Source organism: Podarcis cretensis (assembly GCF_951804945.1).
Source record: "Podarcis cretensis genome assembly, chromosome: Z".
Lineage (NCBI taxonomy): Eukaryota > Metazoa > Chordata > Lepidosauria > Squamata > Lacertidae > Podarcis > Podarcis cretensis.
In genome coordinates, this window is record NC_137184.1 from 16,027,531 (window position 1) to 16,053,653 (window position 26,123).

The 26,123-nt window shown below is 46.4% G+C and overlaps 2 protein-coding genes across 2 annotated transcripts in view; one reads left to right on the forward strand and one right to left on the reverse strand.

Annotated features, from left to right (window-relative positions):
- Positions 1-1,217: 1,217 nt before the first annotated feature.
- ENDOG (endonuclease G) lies at positions 1,218-4,511 on the forward strand. The gene is made up of 3 exons (XM_079962312.1): positions 1,218-2,081; positions 2,952-3,061; positions 3,281-4,511. The coding sequence occupies exons 1-3, from the start codon at positions 1,548-1,550 to the stop codon at positions 3,591-3,593; spliced, it is 957 nt and encodes a 318-aa protein (XP_079818438.1). The 5' UTR covers positions 1,218-1,547; the 3' UTR covers positions 3,594-4,511.
- A 4,061-nt stretch (positions 4,512-8,572) lies between these two features.
- LOC307207789 (uncharacterized protein) overlaps positions 8,573-26,123 on the reverse strand; it is a 34,344-nt gene continuing 16,793 nt past the window's right edge. Inside the window, exons 7-26 of the mRNA XM_079961850.1 lie at positions 26,022-26,108; positions 25,481-25,609; positions 24,842-24,962; positions 24,462-24,538; positions 23,619-23,708; positions 22,811-22,997; positions 21,549-21,625; positions 20,675-20,761; positions 20,352-20,417; positions 15,970-16,012; positions 15,224-15,340; positions 14,724-14,883; positions 14,031-14,120; positions 13,626-13,675; positions 12,064-12,194; positions 11,092-11,164; positions 10,700-10,798; positions 9,906-10,008; positions 9,666-9,813; positions 8,573-9,305 (exon numbers count right to left, since the gene is read on the reverse strand). Of these exons, the coding sequence (XP_079817976.1) occupies positions 9,231-9,305; positions 9,666-9,813; positions 9,906-10,008; positions 10,700-10,798; positions 11,092-11,164; positions 12,064-12,194; positions 13,626-13,675; positions 14,031-14,120; positions 14,724-14,883; positions 15,224-15,340; positions 15,970-16,012; positions 20,352-20,417; positions 20,675-20,761; positions 21,549-21,625; positions 22,811-22,997; positions 23,619-23,708; positions 24,462-24,538; positions 24,842-24,962; positions 25,481-25,609; positions 26,022-26,108 (2,010 nt within the window). The 3' untranslated portion in view covers positions 8,573-9,230. The remainder of the gene's footprint in view (positions 9,306-9,665; positions 9,814-9,905; positions 10,009-10,699; positions 10,799-11,091; positions 11,165-12,063; positions 12,195-13,625; positions 13,676-14,030; positions 14,121-14,723; positions 14,884-15,223; positions 15,341-15,969; positions 16,013-20,351; positions 20,418-20,674; positions 20,762-21,548; positions 21,626-22,810; positions 22,998-23,618; positions 23,709-24,461; positions 24,539-24,841; positions 24,963-25,480; positions 25,610-26,021; positions 26,109-26,123) is intronic.

Sequence of the window (26,123 nt, forward strand, 5' to 3'; positions counted from 1 at the left end):
GCAGGGTTGGGTCTGAGGCTGCTTAGTGACCTATAAATTACATCTTGGTAATTTCTTGAAAAGTTAAAAAGTACGGTTTTAATATATTATTTAAAGTTATAGTGGTTCTGTTATTGTACTGGTTGAACCTACCAACATGCTCTACACAGTGGCATGCTCTCCACACTGTTAGAAATTATTCTTAGCAGTCTACTAATTCATTACAAGAAGGAAGGCTTTAAATGCGGGTTTATGGAATATAATATGAAGACAGTTGTAGTGCAATACGCCTTTGCTTCAGGCCAACCAAAGCACCAATCTTCTAACGGCTCCCTAAGGTCAAAGAATCAGCAAGGGCAAGGACCGTAAAGTGTGACGGGCTTTTAAGTGCCCTTAAAAGGGCAATGTTCTACAATTGTTACATGTTCCGCATATACTGTAAAGTAGTAGAATCATGGAACTGTTAGAGCTGAAAGAGACCCAAGGGTCATAGCCCAGCCCCCTGCAATGCAGAAATCCCAGCTAAAGAATCCCCCTGACATGACCATCCAACCTCTGTTTTTAAAACATCCAGCGAAGGAGGAACCACTACATCCTGAAGGAGTCTGCTTCACTGTACAGGACAGCTCTCATGGCCAAAAGGGACTGCCTTCTTTTCCTGTTAGTGTGTGCTTTTGTAGAAGCAAGCACTGCTTTTTCTATCGCGGGCTTTTGCTCCCCCTGCTTAACCTTTGCTAGAGCCACAGCAGTACGCTCTCAAGCGCCCTTCTTCAGGAGAAGGTTACGTAGCCCTCAGCCTTTCCAGAGCCCCAGGAACCGACCTCATTAACTCCACTGTGCATTTGGAGGCTGATTTCTTTAGTATCAGGGCCAGCAGAAGACATTTGGGTGCCTGAGTTGAACCCCAAAATGGCATCCCCCCACCCACCACGGAAGAAAGAATGAGTGAAGATCAGGAATAAATACTGACATCAAGATCTGCTGCTCCTGTGGGTTCTGCCACCCGAGGCGGTTGTCACACCTTGCCTCATGGGTGGGCCGCCCTGTTTAGTATTATTGCTACCGTGGGTACTTGTTTTGGAGATAGGAGTGTCTGACGTGCTCTGGTCCATGGGGTCACGAAGAGTAGGGCACGACTAAGCAACAACAACAGTACTTGTTTTGTGGCCGAGCTGATGTAGCAAGCCACCTTTAGATCACGGCCCGTGCGACCCTGTAGCGGGTCTAGTGACCCCCACCAGTCGCAAGACCAACGCGGTATAGCCCGTCTTAGCCTCCTGTTCGAAAACATTGCCCCTTTAAGAAGTCGGCACGACCGACGAAGGCGGGGCTACAGTGTATCTCTTTTTGCTCCTCCTCGAACGTTCTGTCCCACTCGCACCTTTCCTGACCTTCTGCTGATCGAACGTTTCGTTCCATTCACACTTTTTTCTCATTTTCGGCGTTCCGCTGATCGGACGTTCCATCCCCATTCACACTCTCCCACCCGCAGAACGGGGAGTCCTCGTGTCTATAGCAGCCGCTTGCAAGCTGCCGCTGGGTCGCTTCCGCCAAGCGGAGCGGATGAAATGAGGCGCTTCTTCAGCGGCAGCCGGTGGCTGGTGCCGGCGGCCTCCCTGGCTCTCGGGGTAGGCTTGGGCACCGGCTTGTCCAAGAGAGGGAGGCAGCCGAGCCAGCTGGGAGCGGAGGCGGAGGGGCTCCTCTCACGGCTGCCGGTCGTGCCGGTGGTTGCTGCCGCCACCACAACTTCGGATTTGGCTGCCCGAGGCGGCGTTGGCGACTCGGGGGATCTGGCCAAGTACGGCTTGCCGGGACTGTCCCTGCTGCGGACCCGGGAGTCCTACGTGCTGTGCTACGACCCGCGGGCTCGTAGCGCCCTCTGGGTGGTGGAGCAGCTAAACCCGGCCACGCTGAGCGGCTCCTCGGACCGTGCTGCCTGCGACTTCCGTTCCGACGACTCGATTCACGAGTACCACCGCGCCACCAACGCGGATTACCGGGGCAGCGGCTTTGACCGGGGACATCTGGCGGCCGCCGCCAACCACCGCTGGAGCCAGAAGGCCATGGGGGACACATTCTACTTGAGCAACGTCGCCCCCCAGGTAAGGGAGAGTGTATTGGATTGGCTTGTCTGAAGGCAGCGAGCGAGCTATGTTCCCCGGTCGCTCAAGTCCCTCTGTTAATGGTTGGACGGCTGGTCTTGTCCCCCCCCCCAGCTGTGGCAATTGCACTCTGCATAGCCTCAGAGGCACTTCTTAATTTGATATCGAGGAAATAAAGAGAATGCCTATCTATGGGACTAAAGGCAGACCTACATTTGGCGGGCCCTGAAGCTTTAATTGTTATGGGGGCCCCTTTGCAAGAAGCAGTTATGTCTGGGTAGCCATTGTTAGTTTCTTCAATGGGATTGTTCCATGACAATCACCAGTTGTGTTTTTTATTTTTACTACATCTCAGATTTTGATTAAAATTGCCGAACTGGATTATCTCACATCTAAGTCACAGGAGTGAATATAAATTTCCTATGCCTTACAGTTTTTGAGTTGTGTGACTCAAATTAGGTCTACTAGACCTAATTTTTTTTAAGCAATGTGAACTAAAGTCACTTCTGGGTCACCTCTGGGATTAGGTGCCCCACAGAGGCTTTTAAAAGGTGAGCATAGAGTTAAACATAGCACCACACACATATAGACTGCTATGGAGTCAGGTCAGTGAGGTCCACCTAGTTCAGTGCTGTCTACTCTGACTGGCAGCAGCTTCTTTGGGGCTTCAAGCAAGGGACACTCCCAGCCTTTCCCAGGATTGAACCTGGGACCTTCTGCATGCCAGGCACGTGTTCTAACCAATGAGCAACAGTCCCCCCCCCCTTGCCACCTTGTGGTTCTGCAACATTTGGACCACACCTAGCCTTTTAACTGCTTCATTATCATCCTCACTTCAGCTACTGAACACATTATTTATTTTGCTTCTAGAATCCTCACCTGAATCAGAATGCCTGGAATAACCTGGAGAAATACTGCAGGAGCTTAACTAAATACAACAAGAATGTTTATGTCTGTACAGGACCACTTTTTCTACCCAGGTAATTAAGAAAACCCAAAAAGCTTACAGACTTTCCCCTCTGGTTTACTCTGCCAACAGCCCCCACCCTGCAATCAGTTATTATTTTATGCAATAATAAAATATTGATTTTGTTAAATAAAAATCACAATATTGTTTCACATTTTTGTAAAATTGGTGCTGGAATTCCCCCACATCATGGCTTCTAATCCCACCCCCACCCCCCAATTTCCCCATACAGGATGGAGGCAGATGGGAAGATGTACGTGAAATACCAGGTGATTGGGAAGAGCCACGTGGCCGTCCCCACACACTTCTTCAAGGTGCTCATCCTGGAGAAGTCAAGTGGGGAGATTGAGTTGCGCTCCTACGTCATGCCAAACAACCCCGTCAATGATAAGATTCCTCTGGATAATTTCCTGGTCCCCATCGAGAGCATCGAGCGGGCCTCTGGCCTCCTCTTCGTCCCCAACATCCTCAAGAGGACTAGCAAGTTGAAAGCAATCTCTGCTGGAAGCAACTTGAAAGCAATCACAGCTGGAAGCACCACCTAAGGAAGTGATTCCTGAGACCTTGCAAACAGACACTTGCCAGGCAGCAACAAGCAACTCTCTCTCTCTTAGCATTCTCAAGGAACAGTACCTGCTTCTCTCTAAAGACAAGAGGCAGTCATGGCCACCAACTTGGATTGCTTTCCTCTGCATGTGCTGTAAAGGGAAACTAGGGGCAGATGGGGCTTCTCAACCTGGGAAGGGAGCCCATCTAGGAGAAGGAATCTCTGCTGCCTTGTGGGATGTCTTCAAGAGAAGAAAATGCTAAGGAGTAAACCCTATACAAATCCAGATTGCGCCTCCTACTGGCAACTCCTGCAGCCAAGCTGGTACCAAACATATTGCTCTGCTTTCCTTTGGACCACACCAGCGAGGCCGAGATGGGGGTCTTCCCATCTGGGCAGCCCAGGACAGCCCAGACATGCCCTCCAAGGCGGTCACTTTGGTGCTGCTTAAGCAACACAAACAATATGGGAGGCAGCAATTATGAGTTACTGGTCTCTGCAGCCACAGCTGGCACAGTGAGTCTCCAATAGTATGACTTCACCCCTGAAGGTGCCATCCATTGTATTTTGAGAAAGATGGGAGGCCAATAACAAGTATTCCTAAAAACCACTTAGCTAAAAGCCACTTTTGCAGTTTCCCCTCCTTTCTCACTGGAAGCTCCGTCACTGCCCAAGAGGGTGTCAGCAGGGGCACAGGGCTTTATCAGTTGTGGCTTCTCAGCTGTGGAATGTTCCTCCCCAGTGAGGTCTGCCTGGCACCATCATTAACATTATTTTGGCGTCAGGTGAAAACTTCTCTCTCCTAGACATTTGCAGGATTAGGATGGTTTTGTTGATGGTACATTTTTTTGCTGCTGTTTTATAGGATGTATTTGTTCTGATTTTGCTTTACGCTATTAAAAATTATGCAAGTTCACTTGGAGGCTCGTTGGATAAGTGACTAATACACTGAAGTAGTATGATTATCATCATCATCATCATAGGAAAATATATCAATAAGGGCTTGTATCCAATGCTAGTCCTACTCTGAGTAGACCCATGTAAAACAATGGGCATGACTAACTTAGATCCATTAATTTCAGTGGGTCTGTGCTGGATGATCTTAGTTGGATACAACCCAGTATTTAGCAGGAGAGAACTGATTTTCTGTCTGCCTGTAACAACCAGGCAAGTCTAGGAGCTGCCTGAACCACTGTTCAACACCTATTAGTGGGGGGGTGGGGGGTGGCGGTCATCCACACATATTCTTCTCCCCACTGCAGGGGTTGTGCAGAGGGAAGCTGCAGGTTCTTGAATATTAGGAGATGGCTGTGTTAAACTGCCAGCTAGCAATTTTATTGATTAGTGAGATAGGTTTTCCCTCGTCTGAAGCTTGAGGAAAAGCTATGTGAGCTGAAATTTCGTGTAAATGTGTGCGCGCACACAGTTCACAACAGTGGTTCCCAAACTTTGTTTGGGCCAGCGCCCCACCCTCTGCTTCTATTAACTCATCCCCGGTGCCCCCTTGCCTATAAAAAGTGAACAGTTTGCACAACCCAATAAGGAAGATAATAACACAACAAAACAGTATATTCCTCATACCTTAAGAGCAACATACTGGCACTTGTAGCGAGGGTGTAGTTATGTACGCAGGTTCTGGAAGCAGGTTGTAATGGAGATTAGTATTAATGTTGGCACACAGGTCACACTGGATGCTAAGCTGTAGCCATTTTTGATGCTGCCAAGGCTGACTTATTTTCAACAAATAATTCTGCATCTGTTGGTTGCCACACATCTAGTGATCTAGTAGGAGGACACATGCTTTTTATTCTATGGAATATGGTTTTAAATAATCACTGCCATTTCTGAAAACTGATTCATTAAATACATGCCACCAGGGGTGATGCAGATGCCTCCGACTTTGCTTCTGCTTGGGGGGCCATTTGTGATTTATATAACCAAATCTAAAGTAATGGTTGGCACATTCCCACTAAATAGGAATTGGTTTGGCAAAATTAATGAATATTCAATATGTTTGCTAGAAATATGAACCTTACATTCAGCTATGGAATATATCTTATATCATTATTGATTTCCAAGCTTTCTGTGATTATTAGTTTATTATCTCGTAATTTGATTCTTCATTTTTTCATGGCAGTTTTTAACTGCAGGTAGGGTGAGAACTCATAACCCACCTACTTTCAGCAGCCAGAAACACCATAACCAGACACTGGAGAGACCTGTCAGGAGTAAGCATGGACCAATGGTACCAAATAGTATGGGAAACAGCCCTACTAGAAAAATTAACCAATAAACTGAAACTGACACGGGGACAAACAGAAGAAGACGCCTTCACCCTGGTATGGCTCCCCTTTATCACATACACAGCCCAAGAGGACAATGACAATAATCCACCAACAGCATACAAATCAGTATGGCTAACCTGATCCAAAACACCCACCCACCCCACTCACACACGAAAACAAAGATCACCACAGCCAATCACAAACAAACAATCACGCCCTAGGCCAACCCCAACCTCTCTCAGCACCAAAGGAACACAGGTGAACAACACAAACACGCTGACACCAAACGCTACATACATTAAGCATAATAGAAACACCGCTACCCGACCCCATCCATCTCCCCTCCCTCCACCCCCCTTTCTTTCTTTTTTTCTTTCTTTTTCTTTTTTCTTCAAATGAAATGGATTTGTAAAAATGTTACATGGAAAAAAAAAATACGAGGCATTACACTTACACTGTAAAACAAGAAAACCCTTAATAATAATAATAATAAAACTGCAGGTAGGGTGAATCTACATAATCAGCAGCCCTTTGCAACTTTTTTATCTATTAGGGCTGCTTGCTCTTAAGGAAAGAGCTGCTGCTGCTGTGATACTTTGCATGTATAAAATCACAGAATTGTAGAGTTGGAAGGGCCCCCAAGGGTCATCTAGTCCACCCCCTGCAAGGCAGGAACCTCAACTAAATCACATATGACGGATGACCATCCAACCTTTGCTTAAAAACCTCCAATGAAGGAGAGTCCACCTCCTTCCAAGGGTGTCCATTGCACTGTCAAACAGCATTTACTGTCAGAAAGTTATTGCTCATGGTTAGTTTTAATCTCCTTTATTGTAACTTGAATCCATTGGTTCAAGTCCTACCCTCCAGAGCTCCTCTCAGTCTCTTCTTAGCATACCCACCTCCTTCAACTGTTATAATCCGGGTTTCCCCAGCCACCCTGGGCGGCTCCCAACCGAATATTAAAAACAATACAGTGTCAGACATTAAAAACTTCCCTAAACAGGGCTGCCTTCAGTTGTCCTTTAAAAGTAAAATAGTTTCTTATTGCCTTGACATCTGCTGGGAGGGTGTTCCACAGGGTGGGTGCCACTACCGAGAAGGCCCTCTGCCTGGTTGCCTGTAACTTGGTTTCTCGCAGTGAGGGAATCGCCAGAAGATCCTCAGAGCTGGACCTCAGTGTCCGGGCTGAAAGATGGGGGTGGAGACGCTACTTCAGATATACTGGACCGAGGCTATTTAGGGCTTTAAAGGTCAGCACCAACACTTTGAATTGTGCTTGGAAACGTACTGGGAGCCAATGAAAATTTTCCAGGAAAGGTGTTATATGGTCTCAGTGGCCACTCCCAGTCACCAGTCTAGCTGCCGCATTCTGGATTAATTGCAGTTTCTAAGTCATCTTCAAGGTTAGCCCCACATAGATCACATTGCAGTAGTTCCTCATAAGGCTTGATTTCCAGACCGTTGATCATCTTGGTCACCCTCCTCTGCACACTTTCCAGCTTCTCAGTATCCTTCTTAAATCGTGACACCCAGAACTGGACACAGTAGTTATTCCAGATGTGATCTGACCAAGGCCAGTACTATGGCTTCCCTTGATCTGGACACTAGACTTCTGTTGATGCAGCCTAGAGTAGCATTCACTTTTTTTGCTGCTGCATCACACAGTTGACTCATGTTCAGCTTGTGGTCTAATAAGACCCCAGTTCCTTTTCACATATATTACTGGCAAGCCAGGTGTATATGATCATATATATATATATATATATATATATATATATATATATATATAACTTCTATTAATGCTTAATGGTTTAAATAATAATAAAAATGCAAAAACTACACCCCCCCAAAAAAAACCTGGACAAAACCGAATTAAAACCATTTAATTTAATTCAACAAAATTGATGAACTTGATCCAGTGATACCAGCTATTTAACATCTGATAGTCCTTTTCGCTCTGCTAAGTAATTCCACTGCCCCCACCAGTGGGCAGTACTGCCCACTTGGGAACTACTGATTTACACCTTTAAAAGTTTGGCCGTTTAATTGTCAAGATACTCCTGGAATATCACATTAGGTCATACACTTGATATGTTTCTTCTTAAACTGTAGGTTGCTTGGGGTGGGGGGTGGAGGTCAGATTCCTAGCAGTCTTAACTGTGTGGATAAAGTTGTTGCTCCTGTGTTAAACATGAATGTGGTTGCAACAGATTGCATTTGAGCTGGAGGGCATCATCCTCCAGTCAACTGCCACACTTAGCTCTTCACTGTTTCCCAAAAGTTCGAAGCAGATGCCTCCTTCTGAGAAGTGGCAGCTGAGCTAGACAGGCCAGTCTCCAAGTCCTTCTCCCCTTCCCCCTCTGTTTGTGTCTGGCTGCTCTCCAACCCATGGGTAGGCAAACTAAGGGCCGGGTGCTGGATCCAGCCCAATCATCTTCTCAATCCGGCCCGCGGATGGTCCGGGAATCACCGTGTTTTTACATGAGTAGAATGTGTGCTTTTATTTAAAATGCATCTCTGGGTTATTTGTGGGGCATAGGAATTTGTTCACCCCCCAAATATAGTCTGCCCCCCCCCAAGGTCTGAGGGTCAGTGGACTGGCCCCCTGCTGCAAAAGTTTGCTGACCCCTGCTCCCTGGCAGCAGGGAGTTGAGCTCCCAACAGAGAGAGAAGATGGTCCTACATCACATTTCGGTGTTAAGTTGGCTGGGAGAGGTGATGATAAATTTATTATTTCGGTCACAGACCAGTTCCAGCCCACATACAATATCAAGGAAGTCATAAAACATGATAGGGATACATGTGAATTTGCAATTAGGTGTAACAGGGACGATACAGATATAACAACAGTTTAAATATATATAAATTAAAACTTAGTCACTAACATATAACTGAAAATTATCATTTAAGGCCTTAATCATTATGACAACACAGCTTGTTCCCTAGGGTTTATAGCAATCGCACAGAATTTGGCTACCCTTAACGTGATCTCAGGATCCTTGTCCTCTACGAGGGATTTTAGACATTCATTTGGAGATTTTTGCATAGCAGGGGTAATAAATACCGAGCGTAATATCCCTGTAGAAACGGCAGCATAACAAGGCATGAGAGACAGTTTCTACCTCCATCAAGCTGCAGGGGCAGACTCGTTCCGCATATGGTTTACCCTCGAATCTGCCCTGCAATAAGGCAGATGGCAGCACGTTGAATCTAGCGAGGGTAAATGACCATCTGTATTTAGGTATTTGTAATTTTGACAAATAATTTGCTGGGGCAAATCCTGGGCTGGGAGAGGCAAAGATTGATGATAGTCTGCCCATGTTGGATGCTTGAGTTTCTGCTTCTGTTCAGAGGCTGCTGCCTTTTTTCACTGCTTCTTCAATCCGAGGTCTCAGCGCCGACAGAGAGATGAGAATTGCTTCCTAGAAAGGGAACCCCAAAAAGAAATTTATAGCCACTGTGAGAACAGGATGCTGGACTTAGATGGGCTGTTGGCCTAACCCAGCAGATTCTTCTTTTGTATGGGTGCAGGAGGCCACCATAAGGAACAAAGTAAGCCTGGCTGTCGGATTGGGCACCTATCAGCATCCTCTTCTAACAGAAGCCAGCTAGGTGCTCCAATGAGAAGCCTGCAAGCAGGACCTGAGCACAGCAGCAGCAACAACTCTTCCCCCTTGGGATTTCCAGCATATTGCCTCTCACAGTGGAGGCAGAACATAGTCACTGTGGCTAGTAACCATGAGCCTCCATGAACATCCTTTTTTTTAAAAAAAAAAACTCACCTCGGTCCTGATGGTGCGGCTGCCCTGCCCCGGACAGGTGTTCAAATAAAAGTCAAACAAGGTGCTTGGATCTGTGACCTCCAGGTTCAGGTCAATGTCCACACTTGCCTCCAGGCCTTGCAATCCTCCGAAAACTATCAAAGCATGTCTGGGAGACAGAAGAAATGGTAAAGCAAGTTTGCGGGATGTAGAGAGATGATTCTAGTCCCCATAAAACCTGGTAGGATTGTAAAGGTGTACCTGAAAGAAGGCAGAGTTGCCTGGTCCACAGAGGCCCCTCGCTCAGAGGTTCCAATGGAGAGATCGTAGCCTTCTTTATACGGGGACTCAGCAAACACAGCACCTGACCAGCAAAAGACAAATGTCAAGCAATGCACTTAAGCCATGGACGGGGAAAACCTGCGGTTCTCCAAATTATTTTTATTAAATTTACAAGCCACTTAATGCCACTTAAATTTATAAACCTCTTAATGAGGTTTATAAACTTAAGCCTAAGATCATACATTTCCCAAAAGAATGCTGGGAACTCTAGTCTACTTCATTTCATAAAATTTATACACCACTTAGTTGTAAATTAAAAAAAAAAAATCTCAGAGCAGTTTACAAAAAGGATGATAAAAGAAAATCATCAATAAAAACAGCAATAATTCCAGGCTTTCAGAAAATCAAAATATCAATAGACATAAACAGATTAAGACTCCCACTAACTTTCTAAGCATCTGGGTACATTTGTCTAACTAAAAATGTTTTTAGCAGGCACTGAGGAGAATGCAATGGTGGTGCACTCCTGATTTCAATTGGCAAGCAATTCCAAAGGGTAGGTGCTTCCCCACTAAAAGATCATTTTTTTACAGCTGCAGAGCAGGTATAATGTGGGGCCTGTAACAGTGCCTGTTCCCCCAATCAAAGCTGTTGAGTGGGCATAAGGAGGTAAAGCAATCTTAAGCATATAAAGCCAGTTGTTAAAGTCTTTATGTACTTTATCGTAACAGTTTGTTATGGGGTCTTTTTAAAAAGTAGGCATGTACACTTACTCAGACAGGACGCCAAGCGGACGCTGTAGCCCCAGTAGAGCCCCGAAGCAGTTCGGGGCTGGTGCGATGAAACGACCACCCCCTTCTGTGTTTTGCTCTCTACGGAAGAAAGTGGGGAGTTAACAGGGCTGGCTGGCCCACAAGAACCCAGGTTTTTGTTGGGCTGCAAATGGGCAGTCTGCCTCCCAGCTGCACGGGAAAAGGAGAGGGTTGCTTGCAAATTATGAAGTTTTTCCTCACAACTCTTGAAATCATGAAGCTCAGGGAAATGTTATGAAAGGGAGATTCTGCCCCCCACATCCTTGTCTGGGACAAATTTGAACAACCTGAGTGCAGGTTGTGGGGCTAGCCCATTCAGCACTTGGGCCAAGGTATGGGGTCAGTCACGTTACCTGGATTTTGCTGTGGGTTGAGACGCACTGTAACACGAAGGCCTGCCTCCAGCTGCTTATCAATCTGTACCTCCTGTAGGAAGAGAACATTGGCTTGGGATGTGGCGGATCTCAGGCCTGCCGAATGCACAGCCAGGCAAGGGTGCAATATAAGCTATAGGAGTCAAATAAGGTGACAACGGGATGCAGGTGGTGCTGTGGTCTAAACCACAGAGCCTAGGGCTTGCCAATCAGAAGGTCGGTGGTTCAAATCCCCGCGACGTGGTGAGCTCCCGTTGCTCGGTCCCTGCTCCTGCCAACCTAGCAGTTCAAAAGCACGTCAAAGTGCAAGTAGATAAATAGGTACCGCTCTGGCAGGAAGGTAAACAGCGTTTCAGTGTGCTGCTCTGGTTCGCCAGAAGTGGCTTAGTCATGCTGGCCACATGACCTGGAAGCTGTACGGCGGCTCCCTCGGCCAATAAAGTGAGATGAGCGCTGCAACCCCAGAGTCGGCCATGACTGGACCTAATGCTTAGGGGTCCCTTTACCTTTAAGGTGACAACACAGTGTAGTGGTTAGGGTGTCAAACTAGGACCTGGTAGACCAGGGCTCAAAATCCCACCTGGTCATTAAGTGCACTGGGTGACCTTGGGTGGGTCACTGTCCCACCTCACAGGGCTGTTGTGGGGATAAAATGAGGGGAACCATAATCTCCTTGGATAGAAATGCAACAAATAAATAAATATGAGTAGCTACAGTCTCACATCTATTGCTCTGTCCCCTTTTTGGTCTTTGGCCACATCCCTCACTGGCAAGTGGCCCCCAGGCCACTTGATGGAATGCAGCTCTAGGGTCTCCCCCTGATCCGCAGGGACATCCTGCTTGCCTCTGTGGAACTCACTCGCTCCATCAAGGATAGAGATTGGTTAATGATCAAGGAGGGGTAAAAGTAGGACCCCTTTAAGGTATAGCAGCAGGACAGGTGAGGGTTACCTTTTGCATTCCACAGTTCACAAAGGATCCCCGGCCAGGCTTGGTGGGCCGTGACAAAACCACTCCTTCCCGATACTCCGATTCCTCACTTATCCGCACGTGGTGGGGGCTGTCTAAGGGGTTTAAGAGCCCTGAAACAACATGTCCAAGGTGAGTAATATGGAGTCACCCCCCACTTTCCCCCTCCATTGCAAAACAAACTAACACTGCTTTTCATATGTGCACATGTGTGTACATGTGCACATGTGTGCTGTCCCTACCCACTAAAAAGCAACAACCCAAGACAGGACTAATTAATTACTCCTGAGGTTCAGCCCACATTGTTCACCTTCTGGCAACCACTGGAGACGAAACAATTCCTCTAAGTCTTTCGGGGGCGGGGTGCTGATATAGTCAGCTACTGATTTATTACAGGGAACCAATCAATTCAGTGTAAAGTTTATGTGCTCTTATTTTATTTTTTGCGGGACCTTATTGAGTGTATAATATTCGTTTATCTGACCATGACCTGACCTAAGACTGGAAAATGTCATTGAACTCTGATAATGCCTTTTCATTAGGAGGAATGAGTGTGTGGGGATGATGTCTGGTTTCTGACATTGTGACATAACACTGGCTAAACACTGAGATATACCAATATATAATGGTGTCATTATGTAGAGGTGAGACACAGAAACACCCGCACACACAGAGAGAGAAGGGGGAAAGAAAGAAAGGAGGATTAAATGACAGGGCAAGGTTTATTATTATTATTATTATTATTATTATTATTATTATTATTATTGTCATCAACAACTCAGAAGTAAATAACCCCAGTTTATTCTTCCATGGGACCAGCAGTGGCTTCCAAGTGAGCTGCAGCCCTTCAAAAGTCAGGCTTGGGCAGCAACATGGGGGGGGGGGGCTTTTAGGAGTTTGAGCTGAGAGGGCTTCCTGCTCTCGCAAGGGCCCTGGCAACCCTCAGGTGTGTGGAGGCAGCTCTGCCAGCAGAGAGAGTCCATAGTAGGAGAAAGGCGGGGGAAAGGGGCTCCCAGCAAGAAGCCTGGAGGTGCTTTGACAGGCGTCTCCCTTAACCACCTACCAGCCTGGGTCTGCACTTAAAACAAGAAGCTCATGGTGTCTACATTACTGAGGAAAGTTCCCAGGTAGGCTTCTTTATTCGGCTCTTGTGGTTCACTGCCCCCTATAAGAGGCAGTGGAGAGCTGGGGAGGCAGAGCAACAGGGGCAGCAGGAAGCATGAGCGAAGCGGTGACTGGCTTCACGGGTTTTCCCACAGCATGATTTTTTTACATAGTGCATGCACACGTTGTGATTCGAGATATATGGCCATGTCAAATATCATGAAACTGTTTCGCAAACTGGTTTTGGATGATGTATTGATACATACATCCTGTGTGTGTGTGTGTGTGTGTGTGTGTAGAAATGAGCCTACTATACAGAAGGTAAGATTTGCATTAGTTGTTCTGCCTGCTTTTGCCTCCAGCTCTGTCTACCACTAGAATATGGCCCCCAGAATGTTGCCCAGAAGGGAATGTGGCCCTCCCATTGCTTTAGGCCTTACCTGCAAACTGGAGGTCCTGGTGTTTGGGGAAAAAAGACTTCCTAAGGTATCTGTCCAACAGAGGAGAAGAAATGCTTTTAGAAGGGCAAATGAGAAGAAGCAGCTTCCAATATTGAGCTGCGATGATGCTCAAATTATCCAATGATGATAAAACAAAACACAGCAGCCAACAGAAAAATCAAGCCAGCTAGACCTAAGGCCCTCCCAAGCAGAAGTGGGGCGAAGGGTCAAAATCTCCCCTTCATCCCATTAAGGACTTGCTGAGAGACCTACAAGCCTGTCTAATCCCTGGGGCATTATTGTTCTCTCTCTCCCTCCACCAGCAAATTCCAGTTCTTGACAATAAATATTGAGGAGCATAAAACCATTAAAGGCACTTTCCCATGTTTTTGCAGAATGACTTACTGGGGACATTCCAGGTACTGCAGAATCCGGGCCAGCTGCACACAGGCCTGACCTCTCTTCTTGATCCCTTCAAATTCACCTTCCACCGTCCTGAAAATATTGAGGCGGGGGGGGGGCAGTACAGTACAATCTTTGAAATTAAATTTTTAAAAGTTAAACCCTATTGGCTTTCTGTGGGCCACTCAGTAATAATAATAACAATAATAATAATAATAATAATAATAATAATAATAATAATAATTCCCCAGCCACTCTGGGCTGCTTCCAACAGAACACTAAAATACAATAACCTATTAAACATTAAAAATTTCCCTAAACAGGGCTGCGTTCAGATGTCTTCTAAAAGTCTGGTAGTTGTTTTTCTCTTTGACATCTGGTGGGAGGGCGTTCCACAGGGAGGGCGCCACTACCTGCCTGGTTCCCTGTAACTTGGCTTCTCGCACTGAGGGAACCGCCAGAAGGCCCTTGGTGCTAGACCTCCGGGTAGAATGATGGGGGTGGAGACGCTCCTTCAGGTACTCAGACGCTGCTGCAGTGTGTCTTATGATAAGAGAGCATCTGCTGTCTTTGTGGTAACAGGTCCCTACTTTCATTCCTCACTGGCATCTCCAGGTAGGGCTGGGAAGGAATCCCTGCATGGAAATGATGCCAGCTACCTAGGGGGAAAGCCTTGTGAGCAACCAGAGTCCTTACTTTGAATCCTCCCCTTGCTCATCAAACACCACAATCTCGTCCACGCAGAAGATGACGCAGGCCCTGGCGATCTGCCCGGCAAGGTAAGTCCGCAACTCTGCCGACTGGGCGTTGCTGAGAATGGAGCCTGGAAGGGCAACGCTGACTGTGTAGTTGCGTCCTAGGAAATAAGGAAGTTACTGTTTAGGAGAAGCAGCGCACAATAAACATTCCTAGTTTTCATGAGGAGGGTTTTTGTTTTATTACCTATCGTACCCAGCTCAGTGGTTAGAGCATCAGCTTTGCATGCAGAAAGTCCCAGGTTACTTCCCTCCTCCCTAGCAGCCTGAACCAATCCTGCGCCCCCTCTAGATGCGCTGGAGTACCATCAGTCATGCTGGCTGGGCCTGATGGGAGTAGTTGTCCAAAACATCTGGAGGTGACTCCAGATTGCCGAAGGCTGTTCCGTAGCACATTCCAGGCAAAGTCCAGTTTCATTCCCATTCGTGGTTATCCGTTACCTTTATCTTCAATGGGCTTTGCCTCCTCTTTCTGTTTCTCTGCCGCTTCCTGCATCATCTTCTTATCCAGTTTCCTCAGCAGCTTCAGCTCCTTCCATTTCTTCTTCTCCTCCTTCTCTGAAAGAGAGATGAGAACACAGAATGGACAATAAGTGAAATCCCTGAGAGTTAGCTTTGGGGTTAAAACAGTTCCAACACAGAAGGCCCTGGACTAATGTGTACTGGGAATAATCAAGCAAGGACTGTGGAGTGCTTTTCTCCCAGGACTCTCAGGCTTGGAATACTGCTGGTGTGCCAAGCTAAGCCAAAATGAGACATCCACTTGGAAGGCAGAAAGCAGAAACACAAAGTTGTTTTTCTTCATGTGCAGTTTGACAAAAATGTTGTGTTGCAAGGGGGTGGGGGGATTTGGAAAACCAATAATGTACACTTTGAAAACTGGTAAACTTAAGACACCATAAGCATATGTGTTTATTAGGCACTTAACAACAGGCAACGACAAGGGCAAACCTCTACACACATGGTATAATGGGAGAATGAGCTAATTTTTTACACTAATGGCAAATGGCCCAAACTATATCAAAACACCCTCTTCTTTTGAGCTGGATGGAATGGCCTTTGGCCTGATCCAGCATGGCTCTTCCTATGTTCTTTGGCAGGACAGATTCCCAGTGCTGACTTGTCCCCCAAAAAATAAAGTCTGTGGGGGTGGGGAGAAGACCCAGGAACCCAAAGAGCATTCTTACTTTCCTGCTTCCATTTGCGCCAGTCCATTTTTCTGTCTTCTCCCTAGGAACGAGGAAAGAACACAGATCCCATTAGCTGCTTCAGCGGGACAGATGCCTTAAGGATGTCACACAGGTAGTTCACATCACCCACTTCTGTTCAAGACACACACTCGATTCCAGGATCGATTGGCAATCTGTTATGTACTCATAATAGCGCATTGTTATCATTATGAATTGCCCACCCTTCTCTGTAAGGTCCCTGGGATACAACCTAAGAAAGAGTCTGGCTGTTGGATCAGGCCAAAGGCCCATTTGGACCAGCATCTTATAATCATGAACATCATATAGTAATCACCATCAGCTTATCAGCATCTTAACCAGATGCCCCACTGAGAAGCCCACAATGGGTCCCATCTTGTGGGTAAAAGACGGGGAGCTCTGCTCATGAGCATCCAGAGGTGCTTGGCAAGCCCTGGGTTAGACCCATCTCTCTGCCTGGTGGGACATCTGTAGGGCACCAAGAAGGAGAAGGGGTCCAGGTGAGGAACTGGTACAGTATTAGATTAAAGTCTGTGGCTAAACTAAAAACGACAGCTGAGTAAAACCTCCATGTCCCAACGCTGCCTACCTTGGAATATGAGGTTGTTGGGAAGAGTGTGACTTTACCCTTTGCCTCGCCCTCTCACCACCATTATTTAAAAGAGGTGTCCCCTCCTCCAAAAGAACAAGAGGTCCCCGCGCTCCTCAAGCATCAGTGCTATCTCCTTATTCACCCCAAGAGTGGCCCCGATCCCCCACCCTCCGAGAAGGCTGAGCCCTCTCATCTTCCCCCGAGTAAATGCCCAAGCTGAACCTAATGCACAGCAGCCTCTTCCTTCCACCCCCTGGATCCCACGTGTACCTCCCGTAAGCGCTTCGCCTGGCTTTTCTCCGCCATGTTCCACTCGCCCAATCACCATCCTACAACTTGGGGGCCGGGCCAGTATTATCCCACGACCGCTGATTGGGCGAGAAGGGGAAGGGCCACAGAGCTATGAAACAAGTAAGAGATGGCTTCTCCCTGTATAGATTTGTCACTTCCTGGTTCATACTGAGAGGGGGTTTTTTTTGTGTGTGTGTTTAATCGTCTCTTAACCCTTTCGCGTTCGCCCCTCAATCCCTGGTAAAAGATTGAAGAGGGGAAAAGGGAGTTTTATAAGGCTGGAAGGGGTTGCATTTCCCCAGATCTTAACGTCAAACGCTAATATCTCATTCGCAATAAACGTGTGTTGTGCGTGTGTGTGAAGCGTATCTCCAGTTGTGTTCCTGCAGGGTTTAGTGATAGTTCGTCTTGCTGACAATATTAAGCGCCCAATTAGTTATTTCTCTAATCAGGACAGAAACCCAGCTGAAAAACCCTTCTGCGGGGAAGGACAGTGACACATCAGGAAGGGAAGGTAGGATTAATCACGCTTTCACTTATTCCTCGGAAAGTTCATCCTCCGTCCTAGCAGGTTTAAAAAATGAAGAATCAGAGTCACACAGTTCTTTTTCTTCCCTTCAGAGGCTGAGCATTAGCAGCGGCAGCGGCACATTTCCGTGATGACAGCAGAAGAGAAGAGAGGGAGAAAGGAGACTACTGCTGCACGTGGTTGGATTTCCTTCTGTTATGCTTTGTGGAGGGTGCTAAACTTTTCTCTAATGGGCAGAAGCAGCCCGTCCCTGGCTAAACATACATCAGATTACACTCTTTCTAAACCAAATAAACATACAAGTTCAGGCGTTACACAGCCCAAATATTTTTCAAACAACTTCTTGACACGACTAGCCTAGTGTTTGTTTTTCAAATATATAAAATTCTCACACTGTTCTGTACTGAAGTTCTCACCCTGGGCCAGCAGGGGGATACTGTAGATAGTTTTCACTCAGGTCTACATATACAAATGAGGAATTGAAAGTGACGTTCAGTGATTGGATAGTTACAGGAAAGTTGTTATGTTGCTTTGTAGTTGAGCTCTATATAAACACGTTGGCTGAACCCTTCAGCCCTGTTCTGTTCTGGGCCTGTGAATAAACAAGAGCTGTTTGAAGAATTGCTGTGTCGTCTGATATGTTCACCCACAACTTAACACACACAGTTGGCTTTCCTTCCCCTTGTGACATTATGATTAAAATGGGAGAAAGACTCTGCAGAGGAAGTAGATTAACAACTTTGGAATAGCTTGCCAGGTTCCACCTCAGTCAAGACTTAGAAAACACTTTAAAAATAGCACATTGCTGGTACATGTGTCTGGTCTCACTGAATAAAAAAATTAAAACTATGCTGACGGGAATGCCATTCACCTGGGTCTCTAATATATATGCGGTGGCCTTGCCCCAAAATTATTTTCTTCTGAGATTTCCCCCCCCCCCCCGAACAATTAATCAAACGCCAAAACAGCTTGGACCAAAAACTGGTTTTATTCTTCACTCCCCAGACTCAAAATGCAACCGGTAGAGATCTTATCCTCCATTCACTAACAGCAGCTAAATTAGTGGTAGTCAAAATTTGGAAACCCATAAATATCTTTTTGAAGCTGGGACATTGTACATATAGACAAACTAACTGCCCTACAAAAAGAAAAAAGACCAACACCATTTACACAACATGGTATCCATTTACTGACTTTGTAAAATTTATTAAGTGTAGTTTTCATCCTCCATCAACACATGGAACATTATGGAACAACATCTTTATTTGATTGCCTATATTGGAACATAAGTGACTGCAACTTTCAGCTTATATTTACCTCGATCTTTTATCACTCTCTGCATTCCTATTTAATGACATTCTATTATCATTTTGTATGTTTATAGTGTTAACTTGAAATTAAAAACCCCAAAATGTTTTCTTTTTCTTTTTTCATTTTTCATGATTATGTTGTCCTCTAAGAACCTCAGTCCCAGCCAGGATGAACAGCAGTAAGGGAAGATGGGAGTTGTAGTACAGTCACACTTTAAAGGGGCTGCAGGATCCCCCACCCTTCTTCAAGAGCAGAATTAAGGGAAATGTGAGGATTTCTCATATTGATAGGACCTGTCCTACCCTTGAAGGAGAGTGAGGGAAGATAGGACCAGATACTTTCCTTCCTTGCACTGGAAGAGAAGTGGTCAAGTAATAATTGTGGGGTACAGGCAGGGGGAGAGATCATTCTAGACCCATACCAGTGTTACAAACCACCTACCTGCCCCAACACACACACACTTCCCAAAAAGCAAATTTGTAGTGAATTGCAGTCATAACATCACATGCTCAGATATTTCATCCGTTAAGGAGCTGCTTCTAAAAATTATTGCACTAATAAGGACAGCCCAGCAAGAAGCACACTCACAGTTTTAGTTAAAAATTCAGATCAAAAGTAATGCAGGGATGCCTTTGAAAGCTGTGGAGCAGGGGATGGGGAGGACCTGGGCCTTTCCAATGTTGCAGGACTACAACTCCCATTACCCCTGATCATGCTGGGAACTAATGGGAGATATAGTCCAACAACATCTGGATGGGCACAGATCTCCCCATTCCTATTTATGGAGACGTGTTAAGAGTTTCACAAGTAACACAACAAATTGTAGCCTGTTAAGGAAACAAGGAACTGTAGCTTCCTAAGGAGGAAATTACAGTTTCCAGGATTCTTTACGGGTGGGGGAGAAATGTACCGTATTTTTCGTCCTATAGGGCGCACCGGCCCATAGGACACACCTCGTTTTTTGGGGGGAAATGAATAAAAAAATTTTATTTCCCCCCCAAGCCTTGCGCACGCCTGCCCAAAGCACGGGGCGCCCTCCAGAGGGCGCCCCCTGCTTCAGGCTGCAGGCTGCTGCCCGCAAGCCTTGTGAGCCCGCGGGAACTCCTGCCGGGCTTGCAAGGCTTGCGGATAGCTTCCTGAAGCCTGGAGAGCTAGAGGCATCGGTGCGCACCAACCCTCTCACTCTCCAGGCTTCAGCAAAAGCCTGCATTCGCCCCATAGGACGCACACACACTTCCCCTTCATTTTTTGGGGGGGGAAAAGTGCGTCCTATGGGGCGAAAAATACGGTATTTTAAATGTATGCTGGATGTGCTTTAAATGTATGGTGTGGTTCTGGCCACAGATATTGGAAGCCTGACAGGCTGCGAGGACAGTGACCAGGAACAGCTTTCTCCATTCTGCTACCCTCCAGATCTTTTGGACCACAACTCCCATCTGGGAGACTATGACAGGGCACCATCACGTTGGTGAATGTGTGATCCCCAGGGCCTAACACTACTTCCCTGCTGCATATGCAAATTGGCAACAGAGGGCTATTCTGCACCCTGATGTCAAGCGGCAAAATAGGCACGTGGGTTTTCTTTCCTTCCTTGTTCCAACATTCTAGCTACAGAGCCTGCTTCAAGTGATCATATTACTGCCCCTGTGTCTTCCGACTCCATTGCTGCAAGATGCTGTCTGCGGCTTCCAGAGTTGAGTCTTCCTAATGCACAAAACAAAAGTAAGTTTTAAATGCTGGTGTTTGGCACTGCCAAGATTTTTTATCTGACGCCTGCCCCCCACCCCCACCTTGCACAATCAAAAATAGCTGTTCAACATCTGGAGGGCCACAGGTCTCCCAGCACCCTCATTTTTGCTAAAGGAGATCACAAGATACAAAGAAATGTATGTAAACATGTCCCCCTCAAGTGGTGTGAAAAATGTGGGAAATCGTTCCAGATAATCCCATGGACAGCTCACCTTGGCAAAGCAAAAGCGAATGAGATGGTCAAAGTTCTTCTTCTGTGGTGGGCTAAAGAAGGCAGAGACTGGAATGGCGGCTAAGCCCTATGGAGGTGGAAGAATTGTGTATTAACAGATTTTCCAGCTACACGATAAAGTATCTGCTTTAGGGTTTTTTTTAAAAAAATAGAAAACGGACAGCTATTCTTTGTAAGATTAAAAAACAATTCCTGACTGCTTTTAAATGTTTGTAATTCACCTTGACACACAAGTGAAAGGGGATTCATAGATTAAATACTGTTGCTATTCTTATTAACATTATAATTACACGTATCATTGTAAACCACTTTGAGATTATTACTACTTTTTTACAATCAAACAATGTACAAATTTTATCAAGTAAAGAAAGAAATATTATTATAATTATTATTATGCACTCTCACTCGTCCGGCTTCATGCCCTGAGTGTTTTCCCCCTGGATGAAATGGGTGTCTGAAAATGTCTCTTGCTTGGAGGATAGAGGGGTGTGTCCATATACAGAAACTGGTTCACTGTACAAAAGCTAAACATTGCATTCATTGATCCATCCACCTTTGTCTCTAGCCCAGCCCACCACTGGCACATGGCCCCTGAAAGGCAGAAAAAAGTTCTCCACCCCTGGAGCTGTCAATAATGAGTTCGATGGAGTATTGGTCTGACACAATCCCAGGTGACTTTCTATGTTACCAACCTTCTGAGTGCCTGAGGCAGAAAATCCAGTGTGACCATCCGTTCCCCGTGTCAAGAAGCAGCAGACTGGTAATATTGCCACCTTCAGTGTTTTCCCAAATCTGCCACCTAAGGCAGCCACCTCACTAATGGTCTGGCCAGTCCCAAATCTTGGGTCACGTACCTTGTTCTTGATCATCCACTTTGTAAAGCGATAATCGTATGGCTCCTCGGAGTCTGGCTCATCAGGAAGTTCATCTTCTAAGAAGAGAGCATGGGCATTGATTGAGTGGCTAAGTGGCTAAGATTGCTAAGTGGCAGAGCACATGCTTTGCATGAAAAAGGTCCCCAGTTCAAATGCTTGGCACTGGAGAGACCCATACTCAGAAACCCTGGAGAGCTGCTGCTGATCAACAATGCTGGGCTTTATGAACAAACTATCTTAATACAGTGGACCCTCGGGTTGCAAACGTGATCCATGTGGGATTCACGTTCGCAACCCGCAGCGTCCGCAACCTGCAGTGGTGTGTCTGTGCACGTGCGGGTTGTGATTCGGCACTTCTGCACATGCGCGACCGCCAAAATCCGGAAGTAAGCCATTCCGGTACTCCCAGGTTTCAGTGGTCCATAACCTGAAAAAACACAACCTGAAGCGTCTGTAACCCGAGGTATGACTGTATAAGGTAGCTTTCTATATACAGTGGTACCTCTGGTTGCGAATGGGATCCATTCTGGAGCCCTGTTCACAACCTGAGCAGAACACAACCCACGTCTGGGCACGTGCAGGTCGCGATTTGCCGCTTCTGCGCATGCATGTGACGTCATTTTGAGCATCTGCGCATGCGCGAGCGGCAAAACCCGGAAGTAACCTGTTCTGTTACTTCCGGGTTGCCTCAGGATGCAACCTGAAAAGATTTAACCTGAAGCAAACGTAACAAGAGGCATGACTGTATCTCCATTGAAATCAGCCCTTTATTCTGAATCCTGAGGACTAGAACTTTACTTTATTTTTAAGGGGAGGACCATGGTTCAGTGGTGGGGCATCTGCCTTGCACGCAAAAGGTTCCAGGTTCAATCTCCAGGCCTGGGAAAGACCTTTGCCTGAAACCCCAGAGAGTTGCTGTCAGTCACTCTAGACAGACAGTACTGAACTAGGTGCACCAATGGATCTGAATTTGGACTGGGTCTCAAAACAAGCAACATTATGGCTGCAGACCCACCATACATGTACAGCACATGGCTTGACTCAGAGAATCCTGGAAACTGTAGCTTGTTAAGCGTGCTGGGAATGCAGCTGGTGAACTACATTTCCCATGATTATTATTTTTTTGAGGGTGAAATGTGTTTTAAATGTATGATGTTCTCTCTTTAAATGTATGTTCTCTCTTTTAAAAAAATAATAATAGTGTCCCCATAAACTGGGTGAAGGGGGAGTGTCACGCTTACTGAATTCGGAGAGGTCGGCCACTACAAAATAGGAACCCTCTGGGATAATGGGCTTCATGCCAACAGCAAGCAAGCTCTGGACCAGGAAGTCTCGTTTTCGCTGCAGCCGTTGAGGTAGCTGGGCAAAGTAGCTCTCAGGCTTCCCAAAGCGCTCAAACTCTTTCTCTAGTCCACAGGCCACGGCTTCCTAGAGACTCATGAATAACAACAGATGGACATCAACTGCAAATGCAATTATCAGGCTAGCTTAGCAGCGTCAAAGTGGTCACTAATTCCCCATCCCCAGGTTGATTATTCCAGTAAGTATATACATACCATGCTCAGTTCTTTGAGATGCCAAAAAGTATTAACCTGGGTCTTCTTCGGTTTTAGTCCTACTCTGAGTAGACCCACTGACAATAATGGGCATGATTTAACTGGCCCAATAATTTAAATTGGCTTGCTCCAAGCAGAAGAATAGTTCCCAAAAGCCTGCGGGAAAAGAAGCTTCACCTGCTGGCGGAAGGACAACAAGGAGGGAGCCAGGCTGGCCTCCCAAGGGAGGGCGATTCAAAGCCAGAGAGCAGCCACTAAGTAGGCCCTCTCCTGCAACCCCTGTTAGAACTATTATTTAGTTCTTTCTAGATTAAGACTTGATTTAATGGATTGCATGTAAACCACTCATAGTATCCATTTGGGCAGTACAAATGTTCTAGATAAATAAAAATAGGAAAAACTTGGGAGATTGTAGTCCAGCAGCATCTGGAGGGCAACGCATTGGTTACTCCTGCAGTGGAAGGGACCGTTTTGTCCAGCGCTGTTTTCTTACCTGAGCTGCTGTTGCACAATGATAAACTGAGTTTTGATGAATTGTCCTCAGGTGCTTCAAAAGGTGGTCGGGCCCAATTGTCCAGCCCACCTATGGCCACGGAAAAGGAAATGTGATTATTTTTCAGATCTCTGGATAGCTGGTGTTCTTCATATGTCACTGAGAGTGTGGGAAAGTCTACAGTGGGGAAGGGAGGGGCTTTGCAACCAGAGGGCCACACTGCCGCAGAGGCAACCTTCTGAGGGACACCTGTCAGCAGTGGGAGGGACCAGAGGCAAAAGTAGGCGGAGCAATAAAAATAAATGCTAACTTTGTACACCTGGCTGGTTTCTACCCACAAACACACTCTCTAGCCTCAATCCAAACAACCAAGAGGCATTATCAGAGTTCAAGGACACATTAGGAACAAAGGAAGCTGCCTTATATTGAGCTAGACCATTAAGGTCCCTCCAGCTTATATTGCCTGCACTGACTGGCAGTGGCTCTCCGGGGTTTTAGGCAGGCTCCCAATGGCAGTGCTTGTCCACCAGGCCTGAGGTTCTCCTGGTCAACACAAAGATAGCTAGGCAATACAAAGCTATGCTATGACCATCGTCCTAATATTTGATGAAATGCTGTGTGCTTTGAATTACCTGCCGGCTGATCCATTTTTCATGTGTAGATGAAGATGATTATTAAAATTGCTATGCTGCCCTTCATCTGAAGATCACAGGGCCTGGGACTTCTCACATGAAAAGTATGTACCCTACCATGGACCTATTCCTTTGCCTGCAAAGGATTAGGTAGGAATTTCAACTGGAAAACGGTCCTTAAGTCTGGCTCCTCCTACACCTGCCTCCTCACCTTCCATCCCGTTGCACTGAAGGTTTTTCCGGCACTTCCAATGGTCACGGTTCGTTCCCACATTCCTGGTAAACTGGCTGTCAGCAAGGAAAGAAAATGAAGCTGAAATCTACATGGTGGTGCATTCAAGAGAAAGAAAATCAGAGCTGGGACATTTCTCCCATAAGGGAGAAGCACCCTGAGTATCTGCTCCTTTAAAAACACTGTTCTTTGCAGAGTCTGGAAAGTCCAAGGCAAGATCTTGCAGGAGTCAGACCACTTTGGGCCCAAAAGGGAGAAGAAGGCATAGGGACCCACAGGTGCTCCTACCAGCTCAGGTTCACGGACTAGAGGGAGGATCAGGTATGAAGCCAAGTGTCCAAAAAACAGAGCTGCCTTACCCATCCGGATATGCTTGTTGCCATCGTAGACAAGCCACTCGTACACCTCATCACTGAAGCAGAGGACGTCATGTTTCACACACAACTCTGCAATGAGCTCCATCTCCTTTCTACTGAACACCTGCACGAGAGGGAGAAGACTGGCAACTCTGGGCCCTTTTGACATAGAACAGTGGCAGCTACTCCCACTGTTGGGATAAGGACGCTCCAAACACCCATGGGAAGGGTAGTCTGCTATGCTGAGGAAGGTGTTCCCAGGTGGCAGAGAGAAGTTAAGGAATTTGACACTCTTTAAGACAATAAATGCTGCTTCATCAGGAACAGATGTCATTCATTCACTCTGTTCCTAAATGGAGACTTCAGATAATGTTGCTGTCTTCTAAGATTGGTTTATGAAGAGTTTTCTTTTTACAACAAAAGTTGGGAGAATCCCCCCAATTTTGAAGGAGAGGAAAATCTGGCTGCAAAGGTATATAAGACTGGGGAAAGGTGGGGGGGGGGATGGGTTCAGCTGAAGCAGAGGCTGACACCTATGCAATGCCCTCAAGCTACAATGATTCTATGGCACATACTGAACTTCACATACATATTTCAAATGTACACCAAGTGGCCTGTGCAAATCGCAGGGTTCTTAATTACCTTCCCCAAAGGGTTGTTGGGAGAGTTCAGCACAATGGCTTTAGTTCGCTTTGTGAACTTTGCTGCCAGCTCAGCTGGATTCAGTTGCCAGTCTCTGCTAGAGTTCAGCTTGCCACCTTCTGCAGCATTCTGGTGGAGGAGATGGAGAAAAAGAGAGAGTCAAGCCACTGGACTTCTGCCAATGGGCAAAGGCCCCAGAACTAGCTGTTTTGTTTGATTTAGGTGAAGCTGTGGAAGAGCGGAGCCACCATCTAGGATCAAGGCCAGTAAACTAAAGCTGCATTGGGACAGGACACAGGCAGTGTTGAGACAAGACAAAAGTACTGTTGGTGAGTGACCCATCCAATCAGGGATGTGGAGCTCAGGTTGTTCTGGATGAAGTAGCACTGCCCATAAAGAAGAGTTGGGCTCCAACCCCCATGGCACCCATCCATACCCCAGTCTGTGTGGCCAATGGTCAGGATTGATGGATGTTGTAGTCTAGTGAATCTGAAGTATCAGGGTCACTGTCTACAAAGTCCAGGACAATCAGTCCACTTACTAGTTGCAGAGGTATGAACACAGAAGTCCCACCAGCCATTTTCACCATGGGCTCATAGCAGTCAAAGTACGGCTCAATAATAATGACCTAAGAAAATGCAAA